Source organism: Brassica napus, chromosome A7 (genome assembly GCF_020379485.1).
Source record: "Brassica napus cultivar Da-Ae chromosome A7, Da-Ae, whole genome shotgun sequence".
Taxonomy (NCBI): Eukaryota; Viridiplantae; Streptophyta; class Magnoliopsida; order Brassicales; family Brassicaceae; genus Brassica; species Brassica napus.
Window position 1 is genome coordinate 2,420,742 of NC_063440.1, and position 18,165 is coordinate 2,438,906.

Genomic DNA, 18,165 nt, shown 5'->3' on the forward strand with positions numbered 1-18,165 from the left:
TGAACGGTAAATAAAATAACGAAAAGAGATTTGCTAGTTTTTTTTTTTTGAATTTTAAAGAATGGATACATCTTGGGCACGTGAATATCCACGTGTAACTTGACTGTAAAATGACCCAAAAAGCGATGTATAAAGACAAAGGCACAAAGCTAGGGATCACATGTGATCGTGTGGTGTGAATGTGAAATAGAAACCCATCGTGCAAATCTTATTCCAAGATTTTAAGATGCACTTCTACATAAAACTCAAGAGACTTATGTACAGACTTTACAAATTACCATGTATTCTTTGTGTTTTGTGTTAATTTGTACAGTATCAATTTCTTTATAGATCATTAATCCTTTAATTACTTCAACTCAAATACGTCAAATATGTTCAACTCTTGAGTTCTTTATAGAAAAGTGATGGACAAGATAGATACATTTTATTTTATGACATGTAATGAAACCAATTTTTAAATTTCTCCACATGCACTCATACTTTAGAAATTAATATACATACACACACACACACAATCATACTAATCAAATTTTCCGTCTATAATTTTTTTATGAGAAAATGACACAAAGAACACTAAATCAAGTTTTCCTTCCCAAACTAGCACTCAGGATTAGAAATCACAAAAATAGGTTTTATTAAAGGGGCAATTTACCCTTATGCCCCCTTCTTTAACTACTTTAAAAAACAAATTTGAAATCAATTTGTCGTCGTCCTCGTTTCATCGCTTCTTCGTCGTCGTCTCCCCGTCCTTGTCGTCGTCGTCTCTCCGTCGTCGTCGTCGTCGTCGTCGTCGTCTCTCCGTCGTCGTCGTCGTCGTCGTCTCTCCGTCGTCGTCGTCGTCGTCGTCGTCGTCTCTCCGTTGATCCGTCGTCGTCGTCTCTTCGTTTATTTATCGTCGTCGTCGTCGTTTCTCAATTGATCTGTCGTTTCTACGTCTATTCATCTCATTCTCTCTCTCGTGTGTCTGATTTGATTAAGGTTTGAATCATTTCATTTTGTTATACATTATCTAGGTTTTGTTATATATTGTTGACGATTTGAAGTTGATTTTGTAGAACAATGGAAGTTTTGTGCATCTGTGGACAATGGATCTCAAAAGAATCTCTCCAGTGGGAGTTTCTTGTTGATTTGAAGAGGAATGCATCAATCATTTCCATAGAAGAAGATCTACTGTATGAAGATTTGATGAAGATTGTCTCTGAAGATTTTAGTGTTAAAGAGGAAGAAATCAGTTTGAGTTATGGTTTTTCATTGGATATGAAATGTATTATTGAAAGTTTCCCCCCACTCTCGATAGGTAATACTCGTCAGCTCAGAACTTTCATTTCCAAGACTAGAGCATTTGATGGAACCTGTCGTTTGTGTGTTAAGGTTTTTTCTTACTTAGACTTTTCAGGATATGCTTCATAACCAATTATTATGCCTTACAGAACTACTTGACTTTATGCAGGTTAGTACTGATCCAGCTAGCTGTAACACTCAAGCTTCTGATACAGTTGCTTCTACTGTTCCATTGAATGCCAATCCAGCGATTCTTTCTACTGTGCAGAGTGAAAAACAGGTACATTGTCCTTAATTCCCTTTTTCTGTTTGTGTTTGCATGATATGCTTCATAATCAAGTACTATGCCTTACAGAACTACTTGACTTTTGCAGAGTCTTCTATTTGAAGGTGTTTCTACAGTTCCTGTGAATGCTCTTCCGGATTTTAGTACTGATTCAGCTAGCTGTAACATTCAAGCTTCTGATACATTTGCTTCTACTGTTCCATTGAATGCCAATCCAGTGATTCTTTCTACTGTGCAGAGTGAAAAACAGGTACATTGTCCCTAATTCCCTTTTTCTGTTTGTGTTTGCATGATATGCTTCATAATCAAGTATTATGCCTTACAGAACTACTTGACTTTTGCAGAGTGTTCTATATGAAGGTGTTTCTACAGTTCCTCTGAATGCTCTTCCGGATTTTAGCCCTGTCCATATTGGACTTTCACCAAACACGAGAGTAGCTGGCGATATTAAGGTGAATAGCTATTTTAAGACAAAGAGAGAGTTGATGTTGAGGATGAAGAAATGGGCTTTAGAGTGGAAGTTTGAGTACAAGACTGTCTCTTCTAACAAGTCAAGAGTGCTTTTGAGTTGTGTTGATGAAAATTGCACGTGGAGGATGCGTGCTATCAAGCTACCTGTTTCAGATTTTTTCGTTGTTAAAAAGTATGTTCATGAGCATACATGCGATACAACACACAGGAAAGCCAACCACAGACAAGCATCTGCAAAGTTGTTGGGTTCTTTGATTTCCAGCAATTATGGAGAAAAAAGGAAGGTCTCAAACCGAAACAGATCATTGAACAGGTCAGGATGCTGCATGGTGTTCACATCAATTACAAACAAGCTTGGAGAGTGAGAGAAGAAGCTCAGATTTTGGTTAGAGGGACTCCTGAAGACAGCTATTACAATTTGTCTAGGTGGTTGTATAAAATCACAGAAACAAACCCTGGTTCCTTGACTTATCAACATGTTGATGCTGCAGGAAAGTTCAAGTATGCATTTGTGGCTTTTGGTCCATCGATAAGGGGATTTTCATTGATGAGGAGAGTTATTGCAGTAGATGGTACATTTCTGAAGGGAAAATTCAATGGGACTTTATTGGCAGCTTGTGCTCAAGATGGGAATTATCATCTATATCCTCTCGCCTTTGCAGTGGTTGACGCAGAAAACGGCGCCTCTTGGAAATGGTTCTTTAGAGGTTTGAGCCAGAAGATCCCGGACGCTTCGGATCTTGTTTTTGTATCAGACAGGGCTAACTCCATTTCTTCAGCGTTGGAGGATGTATATCCCTTATCTCACCATGGAATTTGCAGGATCCATCTGCTCCGCAACATCACTCCTACATATGCGAAGACTGGGTTGCTACCTCTGGTGGAAAGCGCTGCTGATGCCTATACGTGTCACGAGTTCTGGTTAATCTTCAAGGACATAAAGGATAAATGTCCTGAATTGGCTAAGTATCTGGAAGAGTCTGATTTTAGGAAGTGGGCACGAAGCTATGCGCCTGCGAACAGGTATAATATCATGACTACCAACATTGCAGAGTCTCTCAATTCTATGTTGAAGATGCCTCGTGAGTTGCCCATTATCTCTCTCCTTGAAACTATCAGATTGACGATGACCACTTGGTTTTTTGAGCGACGCGAAGCGGCTGCGAAACATAAGCACCTGGTTACTCCAAAAGTTGTTCAGAAATTGGTATCTAGGTTAGGGGCCGCAATGTTGTTGAATGTGTATCAAGTTGATCGAAGCGAGTTTGAGGTGAAGAATGAAACAATGAAGTTTGTTGTTGACTTGGAGAAGCGGCATTGCACATGTAATGTTTTCGACATTGACAAGATCCCCTGCATCCATGCCATCGCTGCTGCTAAGCATATCAAGAGAGATGAAAACCGTTTTGTTGATGCTTCTCACTTGACAGAAACGTGGGCTAAAGCTTATGCTGAAAGCATACATCCTGGTGGAGAGTTGTCAACGTCCACCTATCCAGAGAATATTGATGAACTGTCTTGCCCACCTCCAGCTACCAAAAAGAAAAGTGGACGCCCTCCTACAAAGAGAAAGAGATCCGTTGGCGAGTTTGGGGTTCCTGGATCTAAATCTCAGTCCCACAAGTGCAGCAGATGTGGCACAGGAGGGCACAACAAGATCACATGCCAGAGGCCTATAGGATGAAGTTCTACATTTTTACATTTTTATCATTATTATTTGGATGTTGGCTATTTGATGGTTACATGATATGCACAAGACCATATACATTTTTTCTTTTGGAACCCTATCCTGAATAAGTATGATTTCTTACAACTTTTGTAATATACAACATTATCTTTTGATCTCATTTCAATTTTAGTTTAAACTTCTTTGCTAGAAAAAACACACAGTAATATTCAACTATTCTGGAATCCTATCCAACTTTTGTAATATACAACTTTTGTAATATACAATGTATTATACTATCAATTGTATGGTTAAATACAATTATGTGGAAGCAACTAACAGATGATTCTCCTCAGCCTAGCGGCTAAACTTCGAAACCTATGACACCGAAACATTTGCTCGACCCGGGTTCGACTCTCCTACGAGTAATGGGTGTTTTTTTTTTTGTTCAATTGTATGGCTAAATACAATTATGTGGAAGCAACTAACAGATGATTCTCCTCAGCCTAGCGGCTAAACCTCGAAACCTATGACACCGAAACATTTGCTCGACCCGGGTTCGACCCTCCTACGAGTAATGGGTGATTTTTTTTTTTTTGTTCAAACATATATCTCAGGAATCACATTTGTTGCAATCGGAAGCCCATCCTGAACTATCAAAGATCTTTCCAATGTATTATACTACCAATTGTATGGCTAAATACAATTATGTGGAAGCAACTAACAGATGATTCTCCTCAGCCTAGCGGCTAAACCTCGAAACCTATGACACCGAAACATTTGCTCGACCCGGGTTCGACTCTCCTACGAGTAATGGGTGGTTTTTTTTTTGTTCAAACATATATCTCAGGAATCACATTTGTTGCAATCGGAAGCCCATCCTGAACTATCAAAGATCTTTCCAATGTATTATACTATAATTGTATGGCTAAATACAATTATGTGGAAGCAACTAACAGATGATTCTCCTCAGCCTAGCGGCTAAACCTCGAAACCTATGACACCGAAACATTTGCTCGACCCGGGTTCGACTCTCCTACGAGTAATGGGTGGTTTTTTTTTTTGTTCAAACATATATCTCAGGAATCGAAAAGTCTCTTCCAAACGACATCATGTAACTCAGTAACCGAAGAGTTTCTTTTCGTCAAGACTGGCTGTTATATGATTGGTTATTTCAGTAACTGACTTCAATAATCGAAGAGTTTCACAATAATCAAGAGTTTATTTTAACTGACTTCAATAATCGAAGAGTTCCTTTTGTTCTATAAATATAAGGGACGATATCAGACCTTTTATTCACTCACTTCATTTCGTCTGATTATCCTTTTGCAATACAAGTTAGTTTTCGATTTTCTCATTTTCCATTCAATTCATGAACTTTTTTCTATTTCTATTTTATCGTACATCTTAGTTTCGATTTTGTTGCAGGACAAAGTTTCAATGGAAGGAAGTTCAAAGAAGATGATGAAGCGTCCCATAGAGGAGGTTTACGGATGTGATGCCGCCGAAGGTTTCAAGAAGGGGAAGAAGGAAACTGTGGAACATTACAGGGCTATTCTTCGTTTGTCCAACGAATACAGGCTATCTGAGAATGATTGGAATCTTGCATCCAGCAAAGCAAATTCAATTGCTGTCCAAATCGAGTTGCTTGAAGATATTATCAAAGCTGATGGAAAATTTGATTTAACTGCTGAGTTGGAGAAACTCAAAGAAGAGCACTTGGAAGCGGAAGGAATGCTTGCTGATGTGAAGGTCAAAGTCCCTGATTGGGATAAACTTGGCGAAAGTTGGCTCTGTCATGAGTAATTTCATGTTATCGTCTTCTCTTTTTATGTTTTTAAGGACCACATTATGTTTGAATTTCAGTTTTTTATTTTAAATGAATAAGTACTTTTGTTTCTCTTGGATATTCAATGTTTTTCACTATTTTGTAATGGTTTGGCCTAGTGTTCTTATAACTTGGTTATCTGATTTGCTTATTTGTTTTTGGAAAGCCATCCTGAATACATAAAATGATATCCAGATTATATAAATCTATCGTCTGTGAATAAATGAGTTCACATTTACTCTGTTATCGAATATCCAACGTAGCCTAGTGGCAAGCCCTTCTACTCTTAGTGTACCCTTATCACACAATAAGCCGTGTTCGATCCCCGTTGTGTATACTCACATTTTTTTTTTGTTTTTAATTAAATATTCAAACGTTATTTTCGTTTTATTGTAGCTTTTGGCAAGTATAAGACCCTTGGTACAACGGCTGCACACTTGGATTAATCTATCGAGAGTTCACGAGTTCAATCAACATCAGATCACATTCTTTTTCATTTTTTTTTTGGTAAACTTTAAAGGAATTTGTTTTTGGAAAGCTATCCTGAATACCTAAAATGATATCCAGATCATATAAATCTATCGTCTGTGAATAAATAAGTTCACATTTACTCTGATATCGAATATCCACCATAGCCTAGTGGCAAGCCCTTCTACTCTTAGTGTACCCTTATCACACAATAAGCCGTGTTCGATCCCCGTTGTGTATACTCACATTTTTTCTGTTTTTAATTAAATATTCAAAAGTTATTTCGTTTTATTATATCTTTTGGCAAGTATAACACCCTTGGCACAGCGGCTGCACACTTTGATTCATCTTTCGAGAGTTCACGAGTTCAATCAACATCGGATCACTTTCTTTTTCATTTTTTTTGTAAACTTTAAAGGAATATGCTAGGCTTTGGTGCATTTTGCTTTCTCACTCTTTTTCTGGAAACCCATCCTAAAAGTACCATAAGCATTTGACAATTCATCAATACATCCTAAAAAATTTTCAATAACAATCTAAATGAAAAAAACGTTAGGGATAATTCATTACAAACTTAAACTTAAACGTTAGGGATAATTAATATCAAAGTAGAAAAACAGAGTAGAAAACAGAACAATATGACAGAAACAGAAAACAGAACATTTTCACTTCCTTTGACCTTCCTGGAAATCTTTATCCATAAACTGGTCGAAGATCTCACAACATAGCTTGCTTCGTAAGTCCATCGCAGTTTCATCATTTATATTAGCCATGCTCTTCAATCCCAGTGACCTGCATTCCAGCATCTTCACAACAAAAATACCACAGTTGTATGGAAATTTTGTCTTTGGAATCCCTTCTGCAAACTTAACTTCAAATGGACTGATATCTTCGAAATTAACCTCTTCACCAAGAAGTTCCATCTTTATGGCACTAATCAAAACTGTCATAAATACCCAAAATGATACAATAAATCAATCACCAACAGACAACAAAATGAATATGTAAAAATGCATCACAAGCACAAGCAGCAAGTGACAAACTTTTATTTTCTAAATTAGCTAAAATTCTTTTTCAGGATACGCATACTTTCACAATCCTATCCATTATCAATGTAACAATATAAATTAAATGATTTTTCTACACTGAATGATAAAATTAATATTTTTACCTGCCAGTTCTTGGATTTTATTAAGAGCACGTTTGATATTTGCTTTTGGAAGACCACAATGGAAGAGTGTGATTGTGTTGTCCATCAATTGTATCTCCACCCCAATATAGTGATAGCTCAACTTATCTTCAATGACACCATATATAACATCAACATCTTCCAGCCATACCTTCTTTGGATGTATTAAACCTTTCACAAGTTCGCCTACACAGCCCTCCAATAACTTCTTATGTGGCTTCCTGACAGATTCATAAGCGTACCCAACCACTTCTAAGAATCGACTGGTACAAAGCATGCTGCTGGAAGATTGTTGTTGCGGAACCAAGCACCTTGCTCAACCCTCTTACAATTTAGCATTTCAAATGCAACATTTATGTGCTGCCAATGTAACAATATAGTTAGAAACTTCATATAGAACTGCTATAACATGGACATCTAGCATAGCTCAACTCACCTCTTCCTAAACATATGACACAATCAAATAGAAAGACAGAAACAGAGTGTTGATTACCTCTTTGTTGAGATTTTTTCTGCATCGTCCATTTTTTGAAAGAACTCTTTTTCAATTTCTTTTCCATTGATATAAAACGGTCTGTAGTTGATAAAATTAACTAGTATCAATCGAAACTTTTACAAAATAAATTAGGAATATTTATGCGAGGACAAAAAGTTGCTTACACACGATATATGCCCCGTAGATCCATCCAGTGTGCAAGCCTTGAAAACCGAGGAAATTCAGGTGTCACAAATGGATCAATTGGAAGGATTACCTCAGGTGTTACAGGTATAGGAGGGTTTCTAGGTCGTATTGGCCTCTTCTCTTCTCGCTGTAGAAAAGGAAGCAAATCTACTGGCTGAGCATTTGCTTTCTTCTCTACCAACATGTGGCTTCCCCTTTAATTAAAAATAAAGACAAAAATTCAGGATCGTTTTTATCTTTATACTTGAATGCCTTCCTAATATGAAGTAAAAATATTTTTTATACCTTTTTTGCATGATCGTCTTGACTTGGTTTCACACTCTTACCCTGCTTTACTTCCATCTGTGAAACAAAACCGATATATCAAACTATTGACCTGAACTTCAATTCAAGTGGATCTTATTCATTTTATTACCTCTTTTGCCATTTCCCAACAACATCTTCTGATGGACCAGCTGCTTCATTTTTCTTACAAGCGACAGCCTTCCCTTCCCCTTTTGAATGACAAAAATTCAGATACATTTATATCTTAATTCCTAGTATGATGTATAAATATTTCATACCTTTTTATCACCATCTCCTTCACTTGGATTCACACTCTGCGTCTGCTCTTCTTCCTTCTGAAAATCAATACCGAGATATTAAACAAATGACATTATTTTCAATTCAAGTGATCCAAGGCATTTGTTTTACCTTTTTTGTCATCTCCAAACACCATCTACCCACATTTTCCTTTTCTTTTTGAATCTCTCTTTGTCTTTTTTCTTGTCTCTGATACTGAATTTAGAAGTTCAAAGCGACAAAACACGAGCTATCAAACAAAATGACTTTAACTTTTCCAGCGCACCAGGCACCATCGTCGAACGCCTCCACGTCCTGCATTAGCTCATAACTTTTCTTCGCTCCAGTTCTCTCAGGTGGTGGTTGAGGACGTATTCTGTCAATTGATACACGTGTCTCAACACTCCTTTTCCTCTTCTTTTCGTCCAGAGACGGGATGGAGTACTCAACTTTCACCGTCTCAACCCCATCAACCAAATATGTTTTCAACACATTTCCTGGATACCATTTATGACAAGTATTGTCATCTTGGAATGAAATCTCCACATTTGCTCCGATCTCAAAGGGATTTTGAACTCTGTTTTCTACATCCTGTGATGGTTTAGATTCAAGGATATCCAGTCATTTTGATAGTTGCTGTATATTTATTAAAGGTTTTAATGAAAGTAATACCTTATTTTGCTCTGTTAAAAGATTTCTGCGAGCTCGGGTATTTGGCTGTGTGTCGGAAATGTTTGGTGAAATGATCTCATTCATAAGCTCGTGAGTCTCCTGAATTCAGGAATGGTTGAATGAACACGTACAAGGGCTTCCAAAAATTACTTGAAAAGTCTAATTTTTTAAAGAAGGTACCTGCTGCGTCTGAATTGGAGTAAGGACTGGAGTCTCATATTCTGTTGAGCTATTGGAGAACCAGGTGTCTCTTCGTGATCTCATTCATAGGCTCTCGTGTATCCTGAAGTCAGGAATGGGATTATGAACACGTACCAAATTCATAATTTTATAAATACCAACAGTTTTCAAAATTATACTTGCCTCATTGTTAAGTTGTTCATCTGCTTGATCTGCATTGGCTTCACCTTGTCTGGAAGCCGTCTCATGAAATGGAGTTGTGTCAGTCTGTGCAAGTACAACAAAAATTAGGAAGGCAATCCTAAATATGTATAACATCTTCCAAAATTACGTGACAACTCAAAAAAAAAACTGAATCAAGAACTAGATAAACATTAATTTTAATTTCCGAAAAAAAGTTACCTCATTGTTTGGAGTTCCATATGAAGTAACTCTTTGTAGTTTCTCTAGTTTTGTCACACGTTCTTTAATCTGTTTCCTGTCTTTTTCAATCAAACACAAACGATCGTTCATGATCCTTAAATTATCTCCCACCATCTCGCTGATTCTGTTGATCTTTGATTCCAAAGACTCCTCCTGATACGAAGTAGAAGCTTGACTCATCCCTCCATTCCCAAACAGTAAAGATGCTCTTCTTATTTCTTCATTAGCACCGTATAGGTCTACTGACATGTTTCGCCAATCTCTAATTTTAAACTTATAACCTCTCTTGGATAAATCGGCCATGTCATCCAGATCTTTATTAGCTTCGTCTTCCATGCAAACATCAGCTTCTGGATCATTAGAAATAGGAGGTAGGATGCATGTGACCTTAAGCTGAAACCATAAAAATAATTAGCTTTTAAATGGAGAATCATAAGGCAAAACAAGAAAAAAAATAATGTAAAAACTTACATGATCTTTGATTTCAATTAGGAGAACATCTATCAGCTGTGGAGAAGCTATTTGAAGGTACTTCTCACACAAAAATATTGGGGTAGACGGTTGAAAGCTCAGAATAGGAACAACTTGACTGAATGCATACTGTAGCAAAGGTACTGACTCAAGTATCCATATAAGAAATGCCATAGGGAACCCTTGCAAATCATAATTGTTTTTGTCGAGGCTTTTGTCGACAGCTCTCTGAAGTGATTTTAACAGCAAATTATAAGCTGTTCTCCCCCATGGGTATGTCATCAAGACATCCATATCCTGCGCTATTTTCACATAATCCAAAGTAAAAGTTGTGCCACCGTCGAGAAGGCTCTTCTGTAGTAGTATGCTCTCAATCAGGAGGAGCATTGCAAGGCAGAATCTCTCATCAGAAGCATCTTCTCTTGTGTTTCTGAGCTGCTTCTCCACGTCCTTTACTGTATGAGTACGCCCTTTTAGGAAGTCCCACTTAAATTTCTCGGTCCCCTCTCGTGGTTCTCTTGCTTCACCACTACATTTCAAACCAGTCACCATGTGGAATTCTCTTATAGAGAACCTCATTGGCTGAGCACCAAAATGGAACCATGCTTCGTGTCTCTTCACTGTCTTGATGCTTTTGGTGAGAACTGCGTGCACTATCTTAGCTGATAATTTCAAAGACCTCTCTCCAAGCTTGATCACCGGTCCCAAAAACGTCCCTCTTATTCTGTTGAACTCATCATTTCCTAGAATTTCCTTAACAGTTTTGATATAAGCAACTATCGAGTGTTGGTTTATCGATATCGTCTTCTCTGGCTCTGATCCAATCGGATACCTCAGCTCAGGCAGTGCTAGTCTTAATGGTAATGGATCTCCCATCTTGTTTCTATCCTGCGTAAACAAGAAATTTTTTATAGGTTTTGGTTTCCTGAAACAATACAAAATCCTTCCTGAAGTCTATACACATGCATATTAGGTTAAAACGAGCAAGTCTATACACAAGCAAAAACCAGGAGACCAATCTCTCAGAAAGAAAACACACATAAGGTTGAATCTGCAACATACCTTCAAGAGATAGAGCTCTAGAAATGGTTTTTCTCGGAGAATAGAGAGAGCTCGCGTAAAAGATCGAGAGAGAGAGAGGAGAGTTCTGGAGATGGGTTTCGTCGGAGATCGAGAGATATGGAGATGAGAGAGAGATTCGAGAGGCGGAGACGAGTGAGATTCGAGAAGTTTGAAACGGCGAGAGTTGAGACGGCAAGAGTTTTGTTTTTTCAATCGAAATGTATTGTTTTGGAAACCTATCCTATATTAATTGGGTTAAGTATGCTTATGTATATTCTTTAACAGATGATTCTCCTGAGACCAGCGGTTAAACCAAGGCATTTTATAACTCAAAAGTCTCTATCCCCGGGTTCGATATGTGGTGGATTCAAATCTATTTTAATTGTGTTACAGTTTAAATAAAATTAATGTAATCCTTACAGATGATTCTCCTCAGACCAGCGGTTAAACCAAGGCATTTTATAACTCAAAAGTCTCTCTATCCCCGGGTTCGATATGTGGTGGATTCAAAATCTATTTAATTTTTTTGTGTTACAGTTTGGAGTTAAATAAAATTAAATGTAATCCATTAACAGATGATTCTTCTTGGCCTAGTGGCTAAACTCCCACACTATCCAAATACGCAGACTCTCTCCCTCTGGGTTCGATCCTTTGTGGTTCTAAATTTTTGTTGTCTGTAAACATCACAATTTTAAGCTTACCATATACATGTCCAATCCTTAGTATATAATCTCATTTCATTCTTTTTTACATTTGAAACACTTAACTTTTTTTCTGGAAACCCATCCAGAAACATTATTTTAACCTTCCAAGATATATGATACCCAAATAAAATACTTGATATCCTTCCAATCTTTCTTATGTAACCAGACGCCAACAACATAACAAAATAAACAGTCATAACTAAAACCGAGTCTTAACTACAAAAAATGTTTTCATGCATCATTCTCATTTCCCAAAGCTCTCATCCACAAATTGGTTGAAGATCTCACAAGACAAGGTTCTCCTTAGCTCCAATGCATTGTCATCATTAATCTTTGTCATGTCTCCTATCTTCAATGACTGGCACTCCAGAATCTTGACAAGAAATATCCCACAGTTGAAAGGATGTTTTGTCTTGGGTAAACCTTGTGCCTGCTCAATCTCAAATGGAATCATCTTCACCTTATCTACCTCATCACCAGAAGATTCCACCAGCAGATTAGAAATCAACACTGTCATATTTAAAAATCAATATCAAGATAGAATCAGTTGAATATTTCAACCCAAGAAACAGATGAATACATCAAATACAGATTGTTTATACATACCTGCCAACTTTTTCACTTGAGGAATATCAATGCTGTTGCTTTCCTTTTGAAAACAATCATATACTGTGATTCTTTTCTTCTTCAAATGAATTTCCATCCCAATCCAGACATTGCTTTTTTTCCAAGAGTAATCCCATACACAACATCAACATCTTCTCCCCATGTCTTCTCTGGATATACCTTCCCTCTCACAGTATCTTTAAATAAATCGTTGAAAATCTTTTTACCTTTGACCTTTTCTTTTTTGTAAGCCAAATCATCAGAGAGCAAGCAATGCAAGAACTCCATAGGTAGGAAGCACGCCTTTGGAATCTTGTAGTTGTGGAACCAAGCAGCATTCTCATTTCTTCTGCAATTTAGCATTGCAAAGGCTCCATCAATGTGCTGCAAAAAAAAAGGCAAACATTATCTAATTTGTTACTATATAATTCATGAAACTAAACAAATCCTTCCTGAATTTTTTTTTAAAAAAAAGCTCAAGGCAAGAACATATGTAAACAAATTACCTCTTCTTATTTGTCCTTTTTTGCATTTTCCATGCTGAAAAGAAATTTCATTATCTTATTCATTGATGATAGGGACCTGCAGTCGATTAAAGATACAAAGGAATTACCAAACCTCTTTTACATAAATATAAGAATATATAGACAAGGACAGAAACATGCTTACGTTTCATGCATGCCGGGCTTTAATGTCATCCAATTTTGAAGCCTTGAAAGCTTATTTTCCGCAGGAGTTGAAAACGGATCAACTGCAGGTATAATCTCAGGTATTACAGTTAAAGCCGGATTTCTGTCAGACTTGAATGGAGTTTTTGTGTCTCTAGATCGTTTAGGCACCCTCTCGCTCCTTCTTAGGAAAACATTATCCAATCCTGAATTTTGTGATGAGGCAGCAGCTTTCCTTTTCTTATCAGGCTTCACCTTTAATCAAACAATAGACACCAAGCAAAATATTATCAAATTTGTTGCAATCGGAATTTCTGGAAACCATTCCTGAAACTAAAATGTATGTATATCAAACAATTCACGTGAAGTATAATTCTAGTTATGATTTACCTTATCTGCCATCTTCCAGACTCCATCTTTCCATTCTCTATGAATTCGCAAATCTGAATGTTTGAATAGAATAGTTTCCATAGAAGTATAGAGACACACCGAGTATGTGTTATCACCAAGTACCATGCTAATTTGTCCGCTGCTCCAGCCATTGTTGTAGAAGGCTTCTACCTTATCCATCATCTCAAAGGATTTTTGGTCACTAGTTGGTGTTGCAGGACGTATTTTGTCAGCCGTGATAGTATCCTGAAGTTTCTGAAGTCTATGTTGGTCTGTGAAGAGTGTCGTGTACTCAACTGTCAGCTCCTCTAGTCCTTCACACAGTTTAAGATCAACAACCTTTCCTGGATACCATATTTCGTCATCAGTAGACAAAATCTCAACCTCTGCGCCTATTTGAAAGTGAGCTAGAAGCCTGCTTACTTCAACCTATTAAAAATGAAGATTCAGTAACATCAGCGGTTTTAAATTGTTAGAATAATAATTAAAGATCAAATATACTCGATGCATACCTCGTTTGTTTCTGAAAAATCTATAGCACTTGTCTGAAGATGCTCTGTTTGCTGAGTAATAGGCGGCATCTTCGAAACATCTGTGGAAACTAGCTCAGTAGTAGGTTCTGTAGTATCCTTGAGATTTTCTTCTGCTTGATTCTGCTCTGATGGTGTCTCATCGGATTGATCTCCCTCACTTGTCTGAAGGTGCTGTGTTTGCGGAGTAAGAGGCTGTGTCTTCGAAACATCTGTGGAAACTAGCTCAGTAGTAGCTTCTGTAGTATCCTTGAGATATTCTTCTTCTTGATTCTTCCTGCTTGATTGTGAATGCTCTCCTTCACTTGTAGAAAAATATTGGGTCGCAGTTTCTGTCTCACTCTATAAGACAAAAGTAAATGGTAAGAGTTAGTTGAATAGAAAAATATTACATAAACATTTTAAATATTTCTTCTTACCAAAGCATTCTTATTTTCTTCAATAACTAGTGCAATTAGTGAAGACAATGGAGAGGAAGGTCTGTAATGCACAGCATGTGTATCCTCCTGTAATAACAGTAAAATAAAAGAGGTAGTTATGAAGAAGTTTCTACAATTTAAAATTCAAGTTGTACTTATGAAAGACATTTCTATGCTTACCTTTTTATTGTTTGCTGAAATGATCTCAGTCAATGGCTGTGTAGCCTCATACGTTTCCTCTGTTACCGTCTGCAAAAAAAAACAAAAAAAAGTCAGGTAGGGGATCAAAAACACGTACAAAAGCTTTCAAACATTACTTGAAATCTCCAAGATTTTTTGAACATTTACCTGCTGTTTCTGAATTGGAGTAAAAACTTGAGCCTCAATACTCTTTGGAGATATTGGAGAAGAAGGTGTCTCATTCATTTCCAGTGTTTCTTTTTGCAAAACTTGAGTCTGAGCAGCAGGTGACTCAATCACAATCTGCAAAAAATATCAGGAAAGGCCATCATGAATACATTCAATTATAATTTCTAGAGTAAATATTACCTCATCATCTGGTTTTCCTTCTCCTTGATTAGTTTTGGGTGTCGTTTCATCAGTAGAGGTTTGTGTTTCCCTCTGCCAAAAATTAGAAAGGTCTATTTATGTAAATCACCCAAAACTAATTGTAAACTCCAACTGTCATTGAGCATATACCTCTTTTGTCAGATTAGGAGTAAAACTTGAGTATCAAGGGCAGGCGTGTCATCCGATGGCTCTCTCTCAATCTGTAAAAATTATCACGAAGTCAATCCAGAGTACGTTCTAAAGCTTCCAAACATTAACTTAAAAATCCAAGATTTTTTTTGACCATGTACCTGCTGAGTCTGACTTGGAGTATAAACGGGAGTTTCAATACTCTTTGGAGCTATTGGAGAAGAAGGTGTCTCATTCATTTCTACTGTTTCTTTCTGCAAAACTTGACTCTGACTAGCAGGTGACTCACTTGTTAATTTCTCTCTCACAATCTGCAAAAAAATATCAGGAATGGCCATCATGAATACATTCAACTATAATTTCTAGAATAAATATTACCTCATCATCTGGTTTTCCATCTTGATTAGGATTGGATGGCCTCTCATCGGTAGACGTTTCTGTTTCTTTCTGTCAAAAATCAGAAAAGCCTTTATATGTAAAAAAAAATCACCCAAAACTAATTTGTAAACTCCAACTGTGAAAACAATATCATTGAGCATATACCTCTTTTGTCAGATTAGGAGAGAATACTTGAGTATCAAGGGCAGGAGTTTCATCATCTGATTCATTCATTGTGTCCTGCAAAAATCAAGAATGCATTCTAGAATATGTACAAAAGCTTCCAATATTACTTCAAAACTCAACAATATTTATTGGTTACATACCTCATTTGTCAAATTAGGCTGTTGAGACATTGGAGATAAAGGCGTCTCACTCGATGATTGCGTGTAATCCTGCAAAAATCAGGAAGGCATTCAGGATTTTGTACAAGAATTTCCAAATATTTTCTTAAAAATTTTTGAGCATATACCTCATTTTGTTGAGACTTTGGAGATGCAGCTGATTCAATCATTGTCTCCTGCAAAAATCAGGAATGCATTCAAGAAGTACAAAAGCTTTCCAAATATTACTTCAAACTCAACAATATTTATTGGTTACATACCTCATGTGTCAAATTAGGCTGTTGAGACATTGGAGATAAAGGTGTCTCACTCGATGGTTGCGTGTGAGACATTGGAGATAAAGGTGTCCCACTGGATGGTTGCGTGTGAGACATTGGAGATAAAGGTGTCCCACTGGATCGCTGTTTGTCAATATTAGGAAGGCATTCAAGAATATGTACAAGATCTTCCAAAAAATACTTGAAAATGCAAATGTAAAAGAAGATGTTTTGAGAATTTACCTTTTGTGTCACGTTAGTGGGAAAAACATTGCTGTTTCCTTCCAACTCTGACACACGAGCTCTAAGATGTATGTTTTCTTCTTCCAGTAATGACATTCGATCCTTCATGCTCTTCAGATTCTCCTCCATTACCGTGATGATCCTGTTCACTTTTTCATTTACTGAATCCTCATCAATCGGAGTAGAAGCTTGGCCAGTCTCCTTATTTGCCATCATTTGAATAAGAGCATCCAATGTGTCAAATGTGTCTACACACCTATTTTCCCAGTCATCGGCTGTAATCTTGTACCCTTTCTTTGTTACATCTTTCACTGTTTCCAACTCGTCACTATATTTGTCTTCAATGGAGATATCATCTTCTGGATCATGAGGAATAGAAGGTAGTATGCAATGGACCTTCAGCTGAGAATATTTCAAAAAAAGACCAATGAGAAACATATTAAAAGAAGAAGCCAAATAAACTGAGAAACATATACTTGGAAAAGCTTACCTTTGTATCAGCTTCAACCTGTAAAACCCTATCAAGTGATGGATTCTCTATCTCAGTGTATTTTTCACACAAGTAAGTCGGCCCAGGAACCTCAACTGTTGGTACACACTTACTGAACTTATTCCTTAGCAAAGGAATCGACTCTAGTATCCAAAGAAGGAATACTAGAGGATAACCTTGCAACTCAAATTTGGATTTATTCTCCAAATGATTCGCACAGCGTTTTGAATTGACTTCAGGAGCACAATGTAAGCCTCTTTTCCCCGATATGTCATATCCTGTGCATTTTTCGCATATTCCAAAGGAAAACTCCCTCCTTTGCTCTTCCGCAATAATATGCTCTCTACCAGGATGAGCATTGCGAGGCATACTCTCTCCTCAGAAGCATCTTCTCTTGTGTTTCTGAGCTGGTCCACCACGTCACTTAACTTATGACTACGCCCCTTTAGCAATCCCAATTAAATCTCTCGGTTTCCCTTCGTGGTCCTTCTAATGCCCACTACATTTCAAGCCTGTCATCATATGAAATTCTCTTATAGAGAACCTCATTGGCTGCGCACCGAAATGGAACCAGGCTTCATTCTCCTTGACAGAAACGATGCTTCTAGTGAGAATGGCGTAGACTATCTTTGCTGATAACTTCAATCCTCTCTCACTGAGTCATTTACAGGTCCAGAAATGATCCCCGGACTTCATCATCTCATCTGGTTTTAGGATGCTTTTGACAATAGAGATATACTCTGAGCCGGAGTATTGGTTGATTGCTGACTTTCCTTGGCTGTGAACCACATAGGATACTTCAGCTCTGGCAGTGCTAGTTTGAGGGTACTGAATCTCCCATCTTGTTTCTATCCTGCGTAGACGAAAGAAAAAAAAAAAAAACCAATTTCAGGAAGGGTTTCCTGAAACAATACAAATACAAAACAACACAAAAGTCTTCATTGCTTCGCTTGTTAATAAGAACGAGTAACAAACAAATCAAAATCAAAACGCAAGTTTCAAAATTCAAAAACCCTAATTTAAAAAAGTTACCGATTTTGAGAGTAGAGAGTGTGACGCTGATGATTATCGACCGGAGAAGATGATTAGCGAGCCGGAGAAAAGAAGACGATTAGCGAGCCGGAGAAGATGATTAGCGAGCCGGAGGAGGAAAATGATTCCCGAGCCGTCGACTTCGATTCCCGAGTCGGAGAAGAA

At 37.4% G+C, this 18,165-nt stretch overlaps 5 protein-coding genes across 5 annotated transcripts; 1 reads left to right on the forward strand and 4 right to left on the reverse strand.

Moving 5' to 3' along the window:
• The first annotated feature begins 1,382 nt into the window (after positions 1-1,382).
• LOC125576704 lies at positions 1,383-3,739 on the forward strand. The gene is made up of 2 exons (XM_048737287.1): positions 1,383-1,817; positions 1,912-3,739. Exon 2 carries the CDS (start codon positions 2,229-2,231, stop codon positions 3,720-3,722), a length of 1,494 nt encoding a protein of 497 aa, XP_048593244.1. The 5' UTR covers positions 1,383-1,817; positions 1,912-2,228; the 3' UTR covers positions 3,723-3,739.
• A 4,454-nt stretch (positions 3,740-8,193) lies between these two features.
• LOC111201391 lies at positions 8,194-11,054 on the reverse strand. Its single transcript, XM_048737339.1, has 8 exons — positions 10,179-11,054; positions 9,687-10,100; positions 9,468-9,551; positions 9,105-9,203; positions 8,706-9,023; positions 8,435-8,491; positions 8,287-8,365; positions 8,194-8,213 (listed from the first exon to the last, which is right to left on the reverse strand). The coding sequence occupies exons 1-8, from the start codon at positions 11,052-11,054 to the stop codon at positions 8,194-8,196; spliced, it is 1,947 nt and encodes a 648-aa protein (XP_048593296.1).
• A 1,115-nt stretch (positions 11,055-12,169) lies between these two features.
• Positions 12,170-12,954, reverse strand: LOC125576705. Its single transcript, XM_048737289.1, has 2 exons — positions 12,551-12,954; positions 12,170-12,454 (listed from the first exon to the last, which is right to left on the reverse strand). Exons 1-2 carry the CDS (start codon positions 12,645-12,647, stop codon positions 12,189-12,191), a joined length of 363 nt encoding a protein of 120 aa, XP_048593246.1. The 5' UTR covers positions 12,648-12,954; the 3' UTR covers positions 12,170-12,188.
• Positions 12,955-13,134: 180 nt separating this feature from the next.
• LOC106421877 (mucin-17-like) lies at positions 13,135-15,495 on the reverse strand. The gene is made up of 9 exons (XM_048737340.1): positions 15,418-15,495; positions 15,283-15,327; positions 15,107-15,178; positions 14,906-15,040; positions 14,738-14,806; positions 14,558-14,644; positions 14,121-14,480; positions 13,609-14,037; positions 13,135-13,473 (listed from the first exon to the last, which is right to left on the reverse strand). Exons 1-9 carry the CDS (start codon positions 15,493-15,495, stop codon positions 13,216-13,218), a joined length of 1,533 nt encoding a protein of 510 aa, XP_048593297.1. The 3' UTR covers positions 13,135-13,215.
• A 67-nt stretch (positions 15,496-15,562) lies between these two features.
• On the reverse strand, positions 15,563-17,337 carry LOC125576720. The gene is made up of 6 exons (XM_048737341.1): positions 16,969-17,337; positions 16,479-16,880; positions 16,239-16,379; positions 16,107-16,154; positions 15,961-16,029; positions 15,563-15,874 (listed from the first exon to the last, which is right to left on the reverse strand). The coding sequence occupies exons 1-6, from the start codon at positions 17,335-17,337 to the stop codon at positions 15,785-15,787; spliced, it is 1,119 nt and encodes a 372-aa protein (XP_048593298.1). The 3' UTR covers positions 15,563-15,784.
• Positions 17,338-18,165: the final 828 nt, after the last annotated feature.

What these genes read in the sequence shown, in the direction of transcription:
- LOC125576704 (XM_048737287.1), top strand. Translation starts at nt 2,229, where the DNA reads ATGCGATACAACACACAGGAAAGCCAACCACAGACAAGCATCTGCAAA.
- LOC111201391 (XM_048737339.1), bottom strand. Translation starts at nt 11,054, where the DNA reads ATGGGAGATCCATTACCATTAAGACTAGCACTGCCTGAGCTGAGGTAT. An exon ending in ATGGAACTCCAAACAATGAG is followed by an intron (nt 9,552 to 9,686) that starts GTAACTTTTTTT and finishes GTACTTGCACAG; the next exon opens with ACTGACACAACTCCATTTCA. An exon ending in GTTGGGAAATGGCAAAAGAG is followed by an intron (nt 8,214 to 8,286) that starts GTAATAAAATGA and finishes TTTGTTTCACAG; the next exon opens with ATGGAAGTAAAGCAGGGTAA.
- LOC125576705 (XM_048737289.1), bottom strand. Translation starts at nt 12,647, where the DNA reads ATGGAAATTCATTTGAAGAAGAAAAGAATCACAGTATATGATTGTTTT. An exon ending in TCAAGTGAAAAAGTTGGCAG is followed by an intron (nt 12,455 to 12,550) that starts GTATGTATAAAC and finishes TAAATATGACAG; the next exon opens with TGTTGATTTCTAATCTGCTG.
- LOC106421877 (XM_048737340.1), bottom strand. Translation starts at nt 15,495, where the DNA reads ATGAATGAGACACCTTCTTCTCCAATAGCTCCAAAGAGTATTGAAACT. An exon ending in CTCCAATTCAGAAACAGCAG is followed by an intron (nt 14,807 to 14,905) that starts GTAAATGTTCAA and finishes TTTTTTTTGCAG; the next exon opens with ACGGTAACAGAGGAAACGTA. An exon ending in ATTTTTCAGAAACAAACGAG is followed by an intron (nt 14,038 to 14,120) that starts GTATGCATCGAG and finishes CATTTTTAATAG; the next exon opens with GTTGAAGTAAGCAGGCTTCT.
- LOC125576720 (XM_048737341.1), bottom strand. Translation starts at nt 17,337, where the DNA reads ATGCCTCGCAATGCTCATCCTGGTAGAGAGCATATTATTGCGGAAGAG. An exon ending in CCACTAACGTGACACAAAAG is followed by an intron (nt 16,380 to 16,478) that starts GTAAATTCTCAA and finishes ATTGACAAACAG; the next exon opens with CGATCCAGTGGGACACCTTT. An exon ending in AGCCTAATTTGACAAATGAG is followed by an intron (nt 15,875 to 15,960) that starts GTATGTAACCAA and finishes TGATTTTTGCAG; the next exon opens with GACACAATGAATGAATCAGA.